Source organism: Lotus japonicus, chromosome 6 (assembly GCF_012489685.1).
Source record: "Lotus japonicus ecotype B-129 chromosome 6, LjGifu_v1.2".
Lineage (NCBI taxonomy): Eukaryota > Viridiplantae > Streptophyta > Magnoliopsida > Fabales > Fabaceae > Lotus > Lotus japonicus.
Genome location: NC_080046.1, coordinates 56,001,951 through 56,018,340, shown reverse-complemented (window position 1 = coordinate 56,018,340; position 16,390 = coordinate 56,001,951). Strand labels below are relative to the sequence as shown.

Here is a 16,390-nt window from a genome sequence, read left to right as displayed (position 1 = left end):
GGGTAGGTGTCTAAGTGATTACTGTAAAAGAAATTATGGGATTTATTGTGTTAAACTGGTTTAGTATATGTAGGGTGTATATGTATATATCTCAGCGCAAGATAGTTTGAATGTACTTTATTGATCAATTCATATTACTTGTGTCATTGGAGTGAATTTGGCCATGTACATGTTTTCCAATTGAAACTACTTTGTTTTAATTGGAAACATGATACCGGGAATGTTAGTTTCAAATGTTTTTTTTGGGATGTTGTGTTTTTACCATGGTTATAAAAACCGGACCGGCTGGTTCAACCGGTTAGACCGGGAACCGGTAGGGTGTCCGGTCCAAAACATGGAAATAACCGGTGATGTAAAAAACCGGATGAAAACCGGTTAAAATCGGTGGTTTTCCTGTTTGAGCCGGTTCAGCGAAAATGGTGCGTCATTTTTTTTCCCAATCTTTAATCCCCTTGCAGCACATGAACTGCGTTTTGACTTTTTTTATGGGTGTGTTGAGGTAAAAATAAGAGATCTAAGTACACTGGTATGAACCGTGGCCACTGTGTACATATCTCATGGAAGCATGGACTTGATGTGTTTGAGGGGATGATTAAAGAGGAAGGAGAGAAAGAGAGAGAGAAGGAAGCGTGGGACAGGGTGAAGAAGGCTGCGTGGAGATAAGGATTGGAGGTAAGATAGAGAAAAAGAAAAAGTATGATAATATTAGACCATCTACAATGGTTTGTTTAGTTTACCCCCTCTCAAAACCACTTTTTCTCTTCCCAATACTCCACATCATCTTCTCTCTCCAATTCAACAAACTCTTAACAATTACCCACTCCAATGGTTTTCATTCAACACCCTACCCCACCACTTTTTTATTTCATATATTTATTTAATTTTATATTTTTTTATTTATATAAAATTAAAATTATTATTTTAAATTAAATTAAAGTAATAAACACTTAACAATTTATTTTTTTTAAATATAGACAATAATTTTTTTTATTTCCTTAACTTAAAAATGAAAGATAAATAAGATGGTGAGAGAGATAATAACATGGTGAAAAACTTGGTTTTTTTTTCTATGTCCAAATCAAACGAATCAAGTCTCTATTTATAGAAAAAAAAAATCATGAATTTTTGTATAAATTTTTTTTTTGATGAAATAATTGAGTTCAAAAGATAAGGTTAAAAGAAATCCGGCGACCCAATCAGATCATAACACATGGCAGTCCAAGGAAATCCGTCAGATTCTCTCTCCTTATCCCAGGCGCGTCACGCGCCTTGTCCCCGCGTGCAGGCCACGCGCCTGTTGGTGTCCAACCGGAGCGCGCCACGTGGCGTCCGGTAGGTCTCTCAACATTGTTGAGCTTACTCAACATTTCTCCCCTCCCTCTCTCCTCCACATCACCCTCAACATTCTTCAACAACCACTACAAGGTCTAAACAATCCTCAACACAAATTTTCAACAAACATTCAACAACCATTGTAAGTGGTCTTAGGGTTTAGTAGTGGGCTCAAGACTTGTAGCTGAGCCTTTTTTCATATAAGTGTTTTCATTGTTTTTTTTTTCAAGAAAACTAGTGTAACATATTTCGGTGCCCACTAGGGTGGGGAAGTTTCAAAATGGTCCACCGGTGGACCAATGGTCATATTAGTAATTTACAAAATAAGAATATAAAAAAAATTAAATTGTAAAAAAAAAAACCTCTCTCCTCAGTCCTCACCCACCTCAAACACCACCGCACCAACAGCTAACACCAAGCACAGAAACAATGGAACACCAACACAATACTGATTCATATTCCCCGTCATGGCACCAACACAAGTCAAAACCCAAATCCAAAATCCAAATTTCCATGGTTTGCTTGCAATTTCAAACACTTCTTGTACAAGGAAGAAACAATAATACAGTTTAAAACACCAAAGAACAAGAAACAGAGAAGAGAACGGAGCATGGTGGGGGAGGAAAACACGTAATACACAGAACATCAAAACCGACCACCGCGTGCCACCCACCCCTCAAGCCCGCGTCTGGTCCATCTGCGAGCCCACCCAGAACCCCCTCAGAGACCAAAGCGCAGGTCGACAAAACCGCTGCCCCAATCGCCGGCGAGCAAGCCACGCCTGGAACCTCCAAATCCATTGCTGATTCGCACTCCGTGTGAGCAGTATGCCAGCATGGTTGATTCCGTCAAGCTCGTCGCCAAGCGCGATGTCAGCAAGGCGAAGTTCAAGTTCCTCTGTTCTGCTCTTTGAGGTGGCTCGGTTGATCTGTTATGCTATTACCCAATCCCTCCCTCACCCAAAAACCTAACAAAAACACCCAGATTTAAAACTGCAACTGAGGGATATTGTTGAAGGCGTTGTTGTGGTAGGTGAGAAGGGAGAAGATCCGGTGGTGGCGGTGGTTGTGGCGCTGTGGGTCGAAACGACAGTGGCCACGACGTTGGAGATTGCACGGCGGTGGTGGTTCTGGCTTTCTGGGTCTATTGAGAGAGAGACATGGTTTTTTTTTGGTAAGAGAGAGAGACATGGTAGTATTACAATCATACCCCTCTAACACTAATTCAATCCTAGCCACTAAATTTAAGAATATTCCTAGATTCCTTCATCCAACGGTTCTAGGCAATGGTCCACCGGTGGACTATTTTGAAACTTCCTCACCCTAGTGGGCACCACATATTTCTATAACCTTAATATTTTTTGGGTAAGAAAAAATTACCAACTTACCATAATTACATATTCGTAGAAAATGATGAGTAGTTTTAAAGAATTGGGGGAAAGGAAGGGGATTGACCATTAAAAAGTAAAAACAGTGGGTGTTGACCAAAAAATAGAAAACAGTGGGTAAATTAAAGGCTGAAAGTAATGTGTGTGTGTGTGTTTTTTCTTATAAACGTTTTATGACTTTTGAGTATAAAGTTATGAGTATCCTCTTTTTTTATTAAATATTACCTTATACATTTTATATTTATTTTAAAATAATTTTATTTAAATTATAGCGGTAATACTAGTTGGACCACGGTTTGATAACGGTTGAACCAATTAATCATGAACCAGTACCCTCACCGGTTTGATCACCGGTCCGGTTTTAATAACCTTGGTTTTTACTGAGGAGAAAGGTTATGGAAGTGGGTTAGAAGTGCATTTTAATGCAATATTTATCACTTCCTGTACCTGTATTATTTTTTTTACTTTAAACATTAGCTTTCAATTAACTAGCAATGTTTTCTTGAAACTAAGACCTGCATTATGTGGCTATTTGTATCAATTAGAAGTTGGCTCCTCGCTATTATGGACCTTTCAAAATTTTGGAAAAATATGGCGAAGTATCTTACAAAAGAATTCAACTTCCTTTCCATTATTGATAATTGTATTTTTATTTTTTATTGTAAAAGGGCATGAAATATGAAAGACTAGTTCGAAAGCTTGAGATTATATACATGCACAAAACTACTTTATTATATTTGTAGGGTGCTAGACGCTTTATATGGTTGCAGGAGTCCACTTTAATTATAATATATTCATATAGATTTAACGTGTCGTGATTTTGTAAACCCTTACAAAGAAGTTTGACGATGAAAAATGAACTCTACACGAAATTTTATTTGCCCTCAAATTTATTGAGAAGACATACATGATACATAAGAAACACTAAAGAAACACAAAGAGGTGGGGAAGAGATTGAAAAGAACCACTCAATTTTTATAGTGCAAGTGAAAATGGCCAGAAAGCAGTTCAAATCCCATTAGTGTTTGAACTATAACAAATTGCCAAATGAGAATTTGGTGCCAAATTCTAGTGAATGAAGCAAAATATACGGTTGCTTTTGCTTTTGTGCCTGAATAAGAAAAAACTATCACCAAGTGTGTTTGAATATCAGCTGAATGTAACATAAATAAACTTTTATTATAATTCATAAGAAGAGTTTTGTTCACTTTTTATTTTAAAGTAAACGCTAACATTCCCTTACATTTTTTGTCCACAATCTGAATATAGCCTAAATTGATGAACTTGAATATTCCTTGTAGTGCATAACCAATTCACGTTCCAAACGGTTGTACTTTGTCTAAGGTTTCTCATGCTGCAAATCAATGAAATCATTCAATCATTGTTGGCTTATGTGACGCACAAATTTCCTCAATGTTGGACAATGGGACCCCTCCACTTGTATTTGCATAGCTCATCTTCCTCAAACTTGAGGACTCTATGAGACTATGACACTTGTTCAAAAGTAGCACTTTGGCAATCTAGAAGTAAAATACCTTGTGTAAACACTCAGTTATTTTTTAGTGAGGAATTTAACCAACGTGTGGTTAGTTCTAGACATACAATCATGATTTCCTGAGTAATCTTTCAGTTCAAGTTTTGTATATGAGAAAAACTATCATGTATAAAATTTGCCATATCATAATGTAGATGTTTATTGCTCGAACACTTGCATCTGGTGAATATGAATAATACATGTTGTTAGTAAAGAAAAAAAAAATAGTGGGGAACTTAATGTGTGCAGCCATAGGCCCCGCTATTATTTCCATGTTCCTCATACACGGGGAGATGGCTTCAAGTCAAATATGAATGATTTCCTCATGCCAATTAAAGAGGTCAAAAAATTAATAAAAAACTGTGTTGCTTCCACGTTTCAAAGAGTTATATGATCAACAAGTCACTAGGTGATTTCTCATAGTAACAAAGAAATGGGGTTAAATTTTTAGTTGGGAATTGCATGACTATGAACACAGCACTTGGTTTTTGGTTTCTAGGCCTGATTAACTAGGTGCACATTTCTGTTTCATTGTGGTGTTGAGTAAATCTGTCATATTCAAAGACTGTAACATTGAAAATGTTTTTTCTTTCCACTAAGTCAACTGAATTTCCATGTTTTACCCTTCAATGGGCAACGTTTGATGCCTCAAATCACTGATCTACAACACATATTAACTCACCACTCTAATCCTTGATTCATTCTTTGACTGAGCTAAGTTGCCGTCCATCTTTGGCAACTTGAATTACTTGATCTAATTTTTTCTATGTGCCACACCATAGTTGTATTATTAACATAACATGTAAGAAAAACCAAACCAGTTTTGCTTGAAAAAGCTTGTTAAATTATTAGTTAATTGTAGCGCTAAATGTCATTTCAGTTAAGAATCAATGTGAACCATCACAATTCACAACTTGTTCGGTTGGTGCTTCCCTCCTCCAATTAATTAAACATTCATGAATGAGTAATGACTAGTGGGCCACCATTCCCTGTTAAGAACAATAGGACAATCAATGATTTTGTCCCCTAGCCTTCCTCTTTGAATGTGGAGTAGTGACCAGGTAGTAATGTCATTTATTTGGTATACTTTATTCTTTTGTTTTTTTATGTGATCTAAATCATTAATCTCCGCCAATGAACACTACCTGCCACCACTGAGCACCCTCCTCTATCACCGCCTAAAGACATAGTTTACTCCAGACTAAGACTAATAAAGTTTTTTTTTATATGCAGTGTGAAATATATTGAAGAGAAGTACAAGGAGTACTTTAACCCAATACAAGGAGTACTTCAACCCAATACAAGTAGGATTTAGGAAAAGAGAAGGAAAAAGAGATCCAAAGGTAGCAACTATTACAAAGCAATAGCAATGATCCTCCTACTAGTAAAATAGCCCACCACCCACCACCTCCTTCGAGATAGATTAAAGAAATCATGTTTCAATAAAACCTTACCAGGAAAAATTCTATTGAGAAAACCTAGTGAAAGAAAAAGAGCGCATGATTTCAAACACACATTGAGGAACGTTTAACTAAATTATTTATTAAAAAATTATAGCTTTTAGAACTATAATACATTATAGTTTCAAGAGCGTAAATTATCATTTACTAAATTTAAATTTATTCAACTTTAGTCATAATTATTTTTCGTTGTTATGCTTCCACAAGTCATTTTTACTAATATATAGTAAATCAACACATATTTAAGAATATTTTTTTAAATAATGCACACACACATTATAGTTAATAGTAAATACCTTATAGTGACATTTTCTAATTTTGAAACTATTTTATCTAACTTATTTATTAATAAATATATTAATTTATTTTAATTCTTAATATTTGTCATTATTGCATAGTTTAAATTTTTTCAAATTGTACACACATACGTTATAGTCATTAGTAAATACCTTATAGCGACATTTTTTAATTTTAAAACTATTTTATCTAAATTAATTATTAAAAACAATTTTATTATTAATTAATTTTAATTCTTAATATTATCAATAATGAAAAACTCAAGTATATTTTTAAGTTTATAAATATTTTTATTTAATTTGGATAGTTGAATAATTAAGGAGGAGGAGGATGAAATTTGAGTAAGATGGTCTGCAAACTCGTGAGCTAGTTAACATGTGTGCAACGCAGTGCCTTCGTCTATTGACTTAAAATTTAAAATTGATTGAACCAATACTAATGTACATCGTGAGCTAGGTTGATTTTACTAATTTTATCTTTCTAATTCTCTCCTTTTATACCTTAACATTTGTTTAGCTAAGAGGTGATCGACAACCATTGTTCTAAACAAATCAAAATATGAAAAATACTATCAAAATATGAAATATAGGGAATATTCTCTGCAAAAAATATAAAACATTACATGTATCATATATATTAAGGAAGGGAGTTATTCTTAATTTATTTTATATATTTCACTTCAGAAGGTGAAAATTAACTTCAAGTTTTTGGGCAAGGCATTACCATGTATATCTTTTCTCCAATTTCACTTCGTACTCGTGGTAAAAATAGAGTCCATCTGGTCTAATATGTTGAAGGCACTTTCGTGCGCACAGGGGCTTATCATCTCTAGCCCGATAAATCGTTACGGTTTTTTCCATGTTATTCCATTTCAGAGTGCATACAAACTTAGTAGTCTCCCAAAAGTTAACTTTGAAGGACCAAGAAAAATTTTGTCCGTCGCCTAAGTTATGTTGGCCAACATCATCTTCTGATGACCAACAATGGACATTAACAGATTGACCAATATGATTTTCAACAGTCACGGTTGTTGGAATTAAAATTGGCTTGTCACCACCACCTTGTTGAGCCTGCACAGGAACTATAAGCATGTTTGCTGCTGCAATAATCACCAATATAGCAACGGTAACTAAGGCCTTCGACATGTTTGAGGTAAGAAACCAAGCTCTCATATCTCCTATTTTCACTCCCCACATTCTATAAAACCTTGCAATTTATATAAAAGCCACGGTCAAAAAAAGTTTACCATCATTCTTATCCTGAATTTAATTTTATGATATCACTTCCTAAAATCTTTACCCATATTTGGAAGCTTTACAACTTGCCAAAGGAATGGTCAAAAAGTTTCATATTGATTGTTGTTTTGTTTAATATTTTATTGTAAAATAAGGTAAAAGAATGTGACTTTGACTTTCTTTATTAATTTTTCGTATGTATGGTAAAAATGTATTAATAAAAAGATTAGGAGATATACACGATATTCACCATTTTTAAAGGGGATTCAAAAAACAAACAAAGCCAAATAAAAAAACTTGAGAGCCCAAGGCCACCCCACGTCCACCAAAGCTACAACCCGCCACTCCCACCAAAGCTACAAATAGACGGACAATAAAGCCTAGCAAAACTAGCAGAAGAAAGGCTAAGAAACCCACCCCATCTCTTTGAAGAGTAAGAACTCAAACAACATCTCTTTTTTAGTAATTATTCTTTGACCAAAAAAAAAGTAATTATTCTTTTGTTTCTCTTTTTCCCCTCATCTTCTTTCTTAGAATATGAAAAAGTAATTTATAATATATTTATCAAATTTTATCTTATTTTGTGTAATTTAATGTTAGAAATAATAATATAAAATTATTTATGTGACTCTTACTCAACTACTTACACTTTTACAATAATTAGTTGTCTTACTTTGTATTAGAACCTTTATGACCTAGTGCTTCATGCCTAAACAGACTATGGCATGAAGAGGCATATTAGAAATAATAATATAAAATTATTCATATGACTATTACCAAATTGTTAGAAGTCCTTCAAGAGTGAATAAGTAATAAAAATGAAAATAAAGAAGTCTCACATTGAATAAAAATGTGAGCGATGAATAATTTATAAGTGAAATGACTCATACACGCAACAATGTCTTACGGTTTTGAGTAAAAGATGTATCCTTAACTAAATGACTCTATTGCTTATCTTTTAACTCTCATTTCCCTACTATTTGTATTGAGTTAAAGTACCTCTTGTATTATTGTTCAATATATATTTCATGACTTATATAAAAAAAACTACTGTGGTTAATTCCACATCCAATGTGGTTATAAAAAAGGCTTAAATAAGTTTTTGGTCCCTAACCTTTACTAAATGTTTGGTTTTCGTCTCTCGTCGGAGCAAAGGTGGGCTTTAGTCCCTAACCTTTGCCAAAACGTTTGGTTTTGGTCCCTCCGGAGATTTGGGTCAACACCGGAGCTCCGGCGGCCCATGTGGCATGGCCACGTGGATTAATGAGGTCATGTGAAATTTATTTTTTCTTTTTCATTTAAATTTTAAAAAAACTCAGAAAAATCCTAAAAAACAAAAATCCATAAAATAATAAATTTATCCTCATCATCTTCATCCCAATTCTTTTATCTTCTTCACCAAATCAAAATCAAAACTTAAATCCAAAACCCACTCATCGTTAGATTTTTATAATCAAAACTTGGACCAAGAACGGGAACACAGAATCAAAGTGATATATATAATAAAGGCTTAAATAACCTTTTGGTCCTTGAAATTGTAAAGGGAATCAAATCTGGTCCTTGTAAAATTTTCGCATCAAATTGGGTCCCTAAAATTGTTTTTTTAATCTAATTAACTCCTTTTGCTCAATTTTGACCGGTCAACAGTCCAGTGGCAAGCCTAGTCAGCTAAGGACGACCACGTGGATTTTTTCACATCAATTTTAGTCCCTTAAAAAGTATTTTAATCAATTTTAGTTTCTGTTCTTCCACTTTCACCTTCTTCCTCTTCCTCCATAACTCAAATCACATAAATTCAAAAGGAAGAACAAGGTGAATGTGATAAACATATAGCTTTTTTTAGGGTTTTGAATTTCTAGGTTTAAGAATTTGAGTTATGGAGGAAGAGGAAGAAGGTGGAAGAGGAAGGTGGAAGAACAAGGACTAAAATTGATTAAAATATTTTTTAAGGGACTAAAATTGATGTGAAAAAAGTGCATGTGGCCATCCTTAGCTGACTAGGCTTTCCACAGAACTGTTGACTAGTCAAAAATGAGCAAAATGACTTAATTAGATTAAAAAAAAATTCAGGGACCCAATTTGATGCGAAAATTTTACAGGGATCAGATTTGATTCCCTTTACAATTTCAAGGACCAAAAGAGTATTTAAGCCTATAATAAAAGAAGAAAGGAAATAACCTTAATACAAGACTAGAACCAGTCCGTTCCCAGGCAAGAAACAGGAAAAGAAAAACAAAGGACCATCTAAACCAGTGGCATAAAACTAGAAGCAAAAAGTAACAGATAGCATAAACTAACAACTACATGCCTAACACCCCCATCAAGAAGGTAAGAAACGAGACACCATCAAAGCTCTTGGAACGAGCAACAGTCCATCAAACAGAACAACAACTTTCACCATCAAGAGATTGAAAATGCCATCATATTTATCAGGAGAAAACACAGGAAGGGATCAACTCAAAGTCTCTGAACACACCCATAGATTTGAAATTCGATTGCATCCCTCCTTAGCCAGCTTATCTGTTTCCCCATTAGCCTCTCTATAGATATGGAATACCCCTAAACAATTCACTTCCATCATAAGAAAATCAATGTGGTTCAAATCGTTGAGAAGCTTCCAAGGCCTGTTTATCACCGAAATTTATCACCGAAATCCCAGAAGTTCAAAATTAGAAACCCATTGCACCACCCCACCCCCACCCCCACCGCAACCCAGAAGCCACAACCCGGAAGGACCAAAACCAAACGTTTTGGCAAAGGTTAGGGGCTAAAGCCCACCTTTGCTCCGGCGAGGGACGAAAACCAAGCATTTAGTAAAGGTTAGGGACCAAAAACTTATTTAAGCCTAAAAATGTATCCATGCCTCCCTCTCATGCTATAAACGTGATATATGCCCCTCACATCAATAACACTAGCAGCTTAAGCTTGATTGTCTAACATTCTTTATAAATGCAGTATTTGGTAGAAAGATTAGAATGAATTGGAGCGAAACAGAGCATATCAGTTCTGTTCTACGTATGATGTAAAATAGCATATTTTGGTCTCATTTGAAAAGATTGAACTAAATAGAATAGAATAGAATACAATGTTCTGTTTCATTCTCTCCATATACTAAATTGACTTATCTCCACTTTGGGCCCCTGATCTTTTAAAAATGAGCGATCGGGGCCCCCGTGTTTAAACGTAGCGGTCAGACACCCCAACGTTTCAAAAACGTGCGTTCCAAGCCCTTCTGTTAAGTGTCGTTTGTTTGACCAAACGGAGCCAGTGACGTCTTAATTCCACTTTGGGCCTCTGATCTTTCAAAAATGAGCGATCGGGGCCCCCTGTGTTTAAACGTAGCGGTCAAGCACCCCAACGTTTCAAAAACGTGCGTTTCAAGCCCTTCTGTTAAGTGTCGTTTGTTTGACCAAACGGAACCAGTGACGTGGCTTTTCTTTTTCATTTTAACATTATCTTTTTTACCCAAAAATTACCCTCCAATTCACAAACACAATTGCCCCAATTTTTACCCTAATTTCATCCGAATTCAGCCGCACAAATTCTATCCTCTCAATCTCTCTTATCGTGCTAAATTAGGATGAAATTAGGGTGAAAATTGGGGACAATCGTGTTTGTGAATTGGGAGGGGAATTTTTGAGTAAAAAAGATAATGTTGAAATGAAAAAGAAAAGCCACTGGCTTCGTTTGGTCAAACAAACGACACTTAACAAAAGGGCTTGGAACGCACGTTTTTGAAACGTTGGGGTGCCTGACCGCTACGTTTAAACACGGGGGGCCCCGATCGCTCATTTTTTAAAGATCAGGGGCCCAAAGTGAAATTAAGAATGAAAAAGAAAAGCCACGTCACTGGCTCCGTTTGGTCAAACAAACGACACTTAACAGAAGGGCTTGGAACGCACGTTTTTGAAACGTTGGGGTGCCTGACCGCTACGTTTAAACACGAGGGGCCCCAATCGCTCATTTTTGAAAGATCAGGGACCCAAAATGGAATTAAGCCTACTAAATACTATCATAGTTCCCCACAAAAAATGTGTCGGATGCATATTCTATCACTTTCCACATATCATGTATGTGCCACTACTTTGCCATCTCCTCCTTGTAAGAAACATCAATGCAGGCCTGAGTTTTCTTTTACTTTCAATGAATACTTATTTCACTCATGTTAGACCAACCACTACTTTGGACAATATATAAAGGCTTCATTTTCTTTATATAAATGCAAGTGAGATTTAGTACTAATAATTAGATATAAAAATAGTACTAAAACCAATAATTCCTGAAAGCGAATGGTCCAATTTACATCAACAGAGTTACAAGTTAAATCTACATAACCCAATAATGACTACTTTTTCTATTCATCTTTGCTAAATCAAACACCATTAACATGAGATGACACAAATTTAATTTCCATTGAAAAAGCAAATACATGCATAGAATAAGAACAGTGAGCTGTCTTCTGTATGTGGCCCACAATCACACTCTTGTACATCACCCAACTAATATTTTTACCTACTTTTGAATAAAAAATAATTGAGAAGATTAACCTTGATACTTTTATCAGTTTATGTGGTTGATTCTTATATCTACTTATAGTTTAATCATAGTACTTCTAGCTAGTTGGGGAACTAAGTGAAGTGAAACTTCCTAGTTTGTATTTTCTACTTGGATCTTGGCAAAGTCCAGGGTCTTTTTTCCTTGTAACTTGTTTGTCACATAATGTTTACTGTACTCTCCATGGTTGTATCTTCTATACTTGCATGGGTGGTTTTCATCAAAAAATTCTTGCATTGGTCCAAGCTCCACTTCATAGCTAGGAGCATAAAATGTCACAATTGAAAGCCTATCTTGCTCCTCATGAGCCACAGCTCTGTGCTCCACACTCCTGTATTTTCCATTGGTAAGAACCTGCATAGTTCAAATTAGAATCAAATCCAGAATAAAAAACTGAAAACATGAAAAAGAAGAGAGAAATCAATGGAATTAGTTTGGATCATGGGAAAGAATCTTAGAATACCGATCAGGTCAAACTCTACCCCGAAAGCAAGCTCATATGAGATAATTTCTCTACCCTATGTAATGATTCATTAAATCATATCTGTAGTTAATGTGGGATCTCTCAACACACTCTATTCACGCCTAGATCTGGACATCTGGAGCGTGAATTTGCAGGACTTAAATTGTGCGGATGATCCATTTATGGATGACCCAATAATGATATCATCTTAGAATTCAGGTTTAGGCCTAATTCTACTCCCAAAAATTAGCTCAGGAGATATAATTGTAAGGATTTATTTAACCTATCTCTAGTTAATGTGGAACTTTCTGTAAAGAGTGAGCCACCTGTTACATAACTCAAATTCATGTTGACAAAAGAAAAATAATAAAGGAAATGGAAAAGAGAAAAGTGCAGTGGTCTTACTTCTAATGTGTCTCCAATGTTGATGACAAGAGCATTTGGAATTGGCTGAACAGGAACCCATGTGCTGTTCTTTAGTATTTGAAGCCCAACTGGGCTTCCCTTTGCTTGCTGCAGCACAGTGAGGGCACTTCCATCTGAATGGGGGCTCAGGCCCAAGACAAGGTCAGGCCTGGAACATGGTGGGTAGTAGTTCATCCTTATGGCTTGCACTGCTGCACCAAACACTTTCTCAAATGCGTCCCCTTTCAATCCCAGGCCTAAAGCTATGTATTCTAGCAGATACTGGCAAAGTTTCCTGATTCCTTCAGAGTACTCTTCAATTGTTTCACTGCATAAGTGTTTAAGCATTTTAACAACTAAATATTTCCCCATTGTGCATATTTGAATATACGGTAGAAAACTACGCTGAATACACTGTAGAAAACTACGTTAAAGCCAAAATCATGGTGGACAAAAGTAAAAGCTAAATGAAGTTGCTTCTGTCCACCATGATTTTAGTCACTGCGGTGTTCTAGCTGTATCCAACCATGCATTATATGGTTTCAGCTACATGGCTCACCATCTTTCAGCATTATAACTAAGGAAAAAAATGTAGTAAACAAATTTAATTATGTGGGAATATTATTATATATACATTACCTTAATCTTGCTGGCTTCTTTGGCCATAGATTTGGGTTCCTAACATAGTGAGGTTCAATTCCAAGAGCAAACATGTTGCACCAGTCCAGCTTCTGGTCCTCTGAGAAAACAAAAGCCTGTCCATACCCTTGGACTGTCCCTGGAGCCATTGGATATTTCTGTTTTTCTTCCAAAGGTTGCATGAAAAACTCCCTGCTCATATTCTCTATGCTCTCCAACAGATTGAGGTCAATCTCATGATTGATTACCTAATGACCACACAAACCATTAGTTTCCATGAAAGCTCATGTTTTATAAAAAAACAATGTAACTTTGTTAAGTTAATAAATATAAGCTATCGTCTCTTTAGAGGGTAAAGTAAGTTGATTTCTCAATAAACGATTATGATCGTCATAAGATACTCGCACGTGTATAACAAACTATGGTGTTCTTTAAATCTCATTGATTTTTCGATTAACGGTTCTAATAACTTACTTTACCCTTTGAAGTGACTCACTCACTTTAGAGGAGTGAAATCCAGGTAACAAATAGTAGAAAAAATGTGAGAGCCAAGTGGTGTTTACCTGAAAAAATCCCCACTCTTCACAAGCAATTGCAAGCTTGCAAAGTTCACTGAGGACTTCCTCTTTGTTCCCTTTGCTAAGCTTAGAGAAATCAATGACAGGCAGGTCACTCTGTGGTGAGGAAAGAGCAGTGTCATCAAGTGTTGGTCTTTCTGTCATGTCTCTTACAAATCTTTGAGGAATTGTCTTTGGCTTAGTTTTTCTCAGTTCTTGGACATCATCAATGTGTCCAACATTGAGGGTAGAAATAGGTACAGGAGCCATGGAAACAGAACAGAACTTGGAACTTAAAAATTTTCTACAAACTGATTACACTATATCTCCACCATCTCAACTAAGCCTGTATTTATAGTGGAATTTAGGCCACTGTGACATTTATATTTAAAATTAAATGTTCTGCCTACGCAATCTAAGTCATAACTCTGCATAATAGACACAGACACATATGAATCATGAGTCTGTGTGAAATAATGTTTTTACCTTTCATGTCATAGAAGTTAGATGAAGTCATGTGTGAATCATGCGCAGTAGTAATTGTAATGTGACATTGTGACGTACATAGCATTACTTTCAATTAAAATTTTGAAATATCTGTCAAAAGGGTCACTCATCAAGCACATTTTAATAGAATTAAAAGTTAGAGTTGAGAATCCCTTTTCCACACTTCTTTGGACGGTATTAAAGTATTAAGTAGGTCATTGAATAAAGAATATATGCTCATTCTGTCACATGAAAATGTGTTATGAACATATGATTTCTGACCAAACCTATGTATTTAGAGCATGGTAGTCTAAATCCTGATTTAATCCCTTAATCTTATGATTATGCGATTAAAATTCACCTGAGCTGAGCGATTAAAATCTATTGCATAATCCTTTTCTGGCTAAATCTGACCTTACATGCGATTAAATCGCATAACAGCACCTTAATCCTGATTATGCCCGGTCCATGTGACGTGGGTTTGACCGCTTTCTAAACGTGATCCGGTTTGCAAAACCCCTAATTTTTTTGGCAACCAGGCCCCTTCTCATCCTTACTGACGTTCACAAGCCCCCTTCTCTCCTCCACTGCATTGTTGACGATGCTCCTCCACCTCCCTGATTAAAGGCATAATCCCGATTTCGACTAATATGATAAATAGAGCTAAAATGAATATCTACTCTTGGTGTTTTGCATCAATTCAAATACCTTAATTGGTTTAGTTCATAAGGATTGAAGTAATTTGTTTTAAAAGCTTAGGTTTGGTATTTATTGCTATCAATCCTCTCTTTTGAGTGATCTACACATAATAATGCAAACTCTCAATAAAACTGGTGACATGCTTTAACTCTTCAACCTAGAATTGAAGTTTGCCTAAGTATACTTAATGCAGTTTGGCCAATGCTGTTGGAGAAGTGAGAAAAAGCTACCAAAAATCATACCCAACTTCCACATGACAATATGGATGACTAATTAGCTTTCAAATCATGGCCTACATATGCATTTGGTGCTTTTTTTGGTGACTCCATCAGTTGAGACACTAGTAAAATTATTTTCCAATCACTTCAGTTTATAGGAGGCAAAGCAAAACCTCTTAGACAAATTCATTTGGAGAATCTTCAGGGACTAGAATTCCATACTTCCATTATACCTTTTCTTGTACCAAAAGAAAGAAAAATATCTACTTAAGTGCACATGGTAAGTGGTATAGCAGATACCACGTCCTTTCCTTTTGAGTTTTGAGTGATGCTAGTGCAACAATTTTACAATTTTAAAAGCTGAACTCTGTTTCCATGCTTAATAATACCGAATATACTTGAGTGCTTAATTTACACTATGCTGTATGGCACATATATATATATATACACAATTATGATACAATATACAAAGAGAATAAATTCAGCAGATACAAATTCCTAGGGTAGTATAATTCCTTAATGTAGTTAACCTATATGATGAACTGAGCCATTTTTTTTTGTCTTTAACTTGGTTGTCCCACTCCCACAGTCCCACCCCTTTTTAGTGCAAGACTAATCTCGTTCGGAACTGTGGCAGTCCCTCCCAATAGATGATTTTCACGGGATTCGAACTTGTATCATCACCTTACATGGATCTAACTTGCCTACCTCTAGTAATGAACATATTGAGATAATTAATTAATCAAATGAATGAATTGCATGATATTTGTGTAATATAATAGCAACCACACTACACTGGTATGGCATCAGCATTTGCTCTCTTTTTTCCCCCAACTTGTGTTCTTTAGTGCCCTTTTCCTCCTTTCTGGTACTTTAACATGCATGATATCATCAACCACAACATGTTAAAAGAACCATGGTTTTTGTATTATAGTTTATTAAGAACAGTGGAAATAACTAACGGTACATGTTGAGACTTATGTGAGTGGTATTAGCCTACTAGTAGTAGGGCCATTCTCAATTGTCCAAAAAAACAATGCCCCCATTCTGCAGACCAAATCTAGTGTTATTTGTCATGATGCTGTTGTCCACCCTCCCATGCTTGCTTCAATCCTATAGGAGAA

General features: G+C 35.6%; 2 protein-coding genes across 2 annotated transcripts; both read right to left on the bottom strand.

The window, feature by feature from the left end:
• Nucleotides 1-6,729: 6,729 nt before the first annotated feature.
• Nucleotides 6,730-7,155, bottom strand: LOC130725606 (S-protein homolog 5-like). Its single transcript, XM_057576821.1, has one exon. The coding sequence runs from the start codon at nt 7,153-7,155 to the stop codon at nt 6,730-6,732; it is 426 nt and encodes a 141-aa protein (XP_057432804.1).
• Nucleotides 7,156-11,638: 4,483 nt separating this feature from the next.
• LOC130724304 (protein SRG1) lies at nt 11,639-15,064 on the bottom strand. Its single transcript, XM_057575501.1, has 5 exons — nt 14,711-15,064; nt 13,870-14,209; nt 13,307-13,554; nt 12,668-12,995; nt 11,639-12,153 (listed from the first exon to the last, which is right to left on the bottom strand). The coding sequence occupies exons 2-5, from the start codon at nt 14,131-14,133 to the stop codon at nt 11,893-11,895; spliced, it is 1,101 nt and encodes a 366-aa protein (XP_057431484.1). The 5' UTR covers nt 14,134-14,209; nt 14,711-15,064; the 3' UTR covers nt 11,639-11,892.
• Nucleotides 15,065-16,390: the final 1,326 nt, after the last annotated feature.

Bases quoted from the DNA above. Each gene is read 5' to 3' on its own strand.
- LOC130725606 (XM_057576821.1), bottom strand. From the start codon at position 7,155: ATGTCGAAGGCCTTAGTTACCGTTGCTATATTGGTGATTATTGCAGCA.
- LOC130724304 (XM_057575501.1), bottom strand. From the start codon at position 14,133: ATGGCTCCTGTACCTATTTCTACCCTCAATGTTGGACACATTGATGAT. The intron at 13,555-13,869 runs GTAAACACCACT...TGTGGTCATTAG, and splicing joins AAGAGTGGGGATTTTTTCAG to GTAATCAATCATGAGATTGA. The intron at 12,996-13,306 runs GTAATGTATATA...ACACTTATGCAG, and splicing joins AAGAAGCCAGCAAGATTAAG to TGAAACAATTGAAGAGTACT.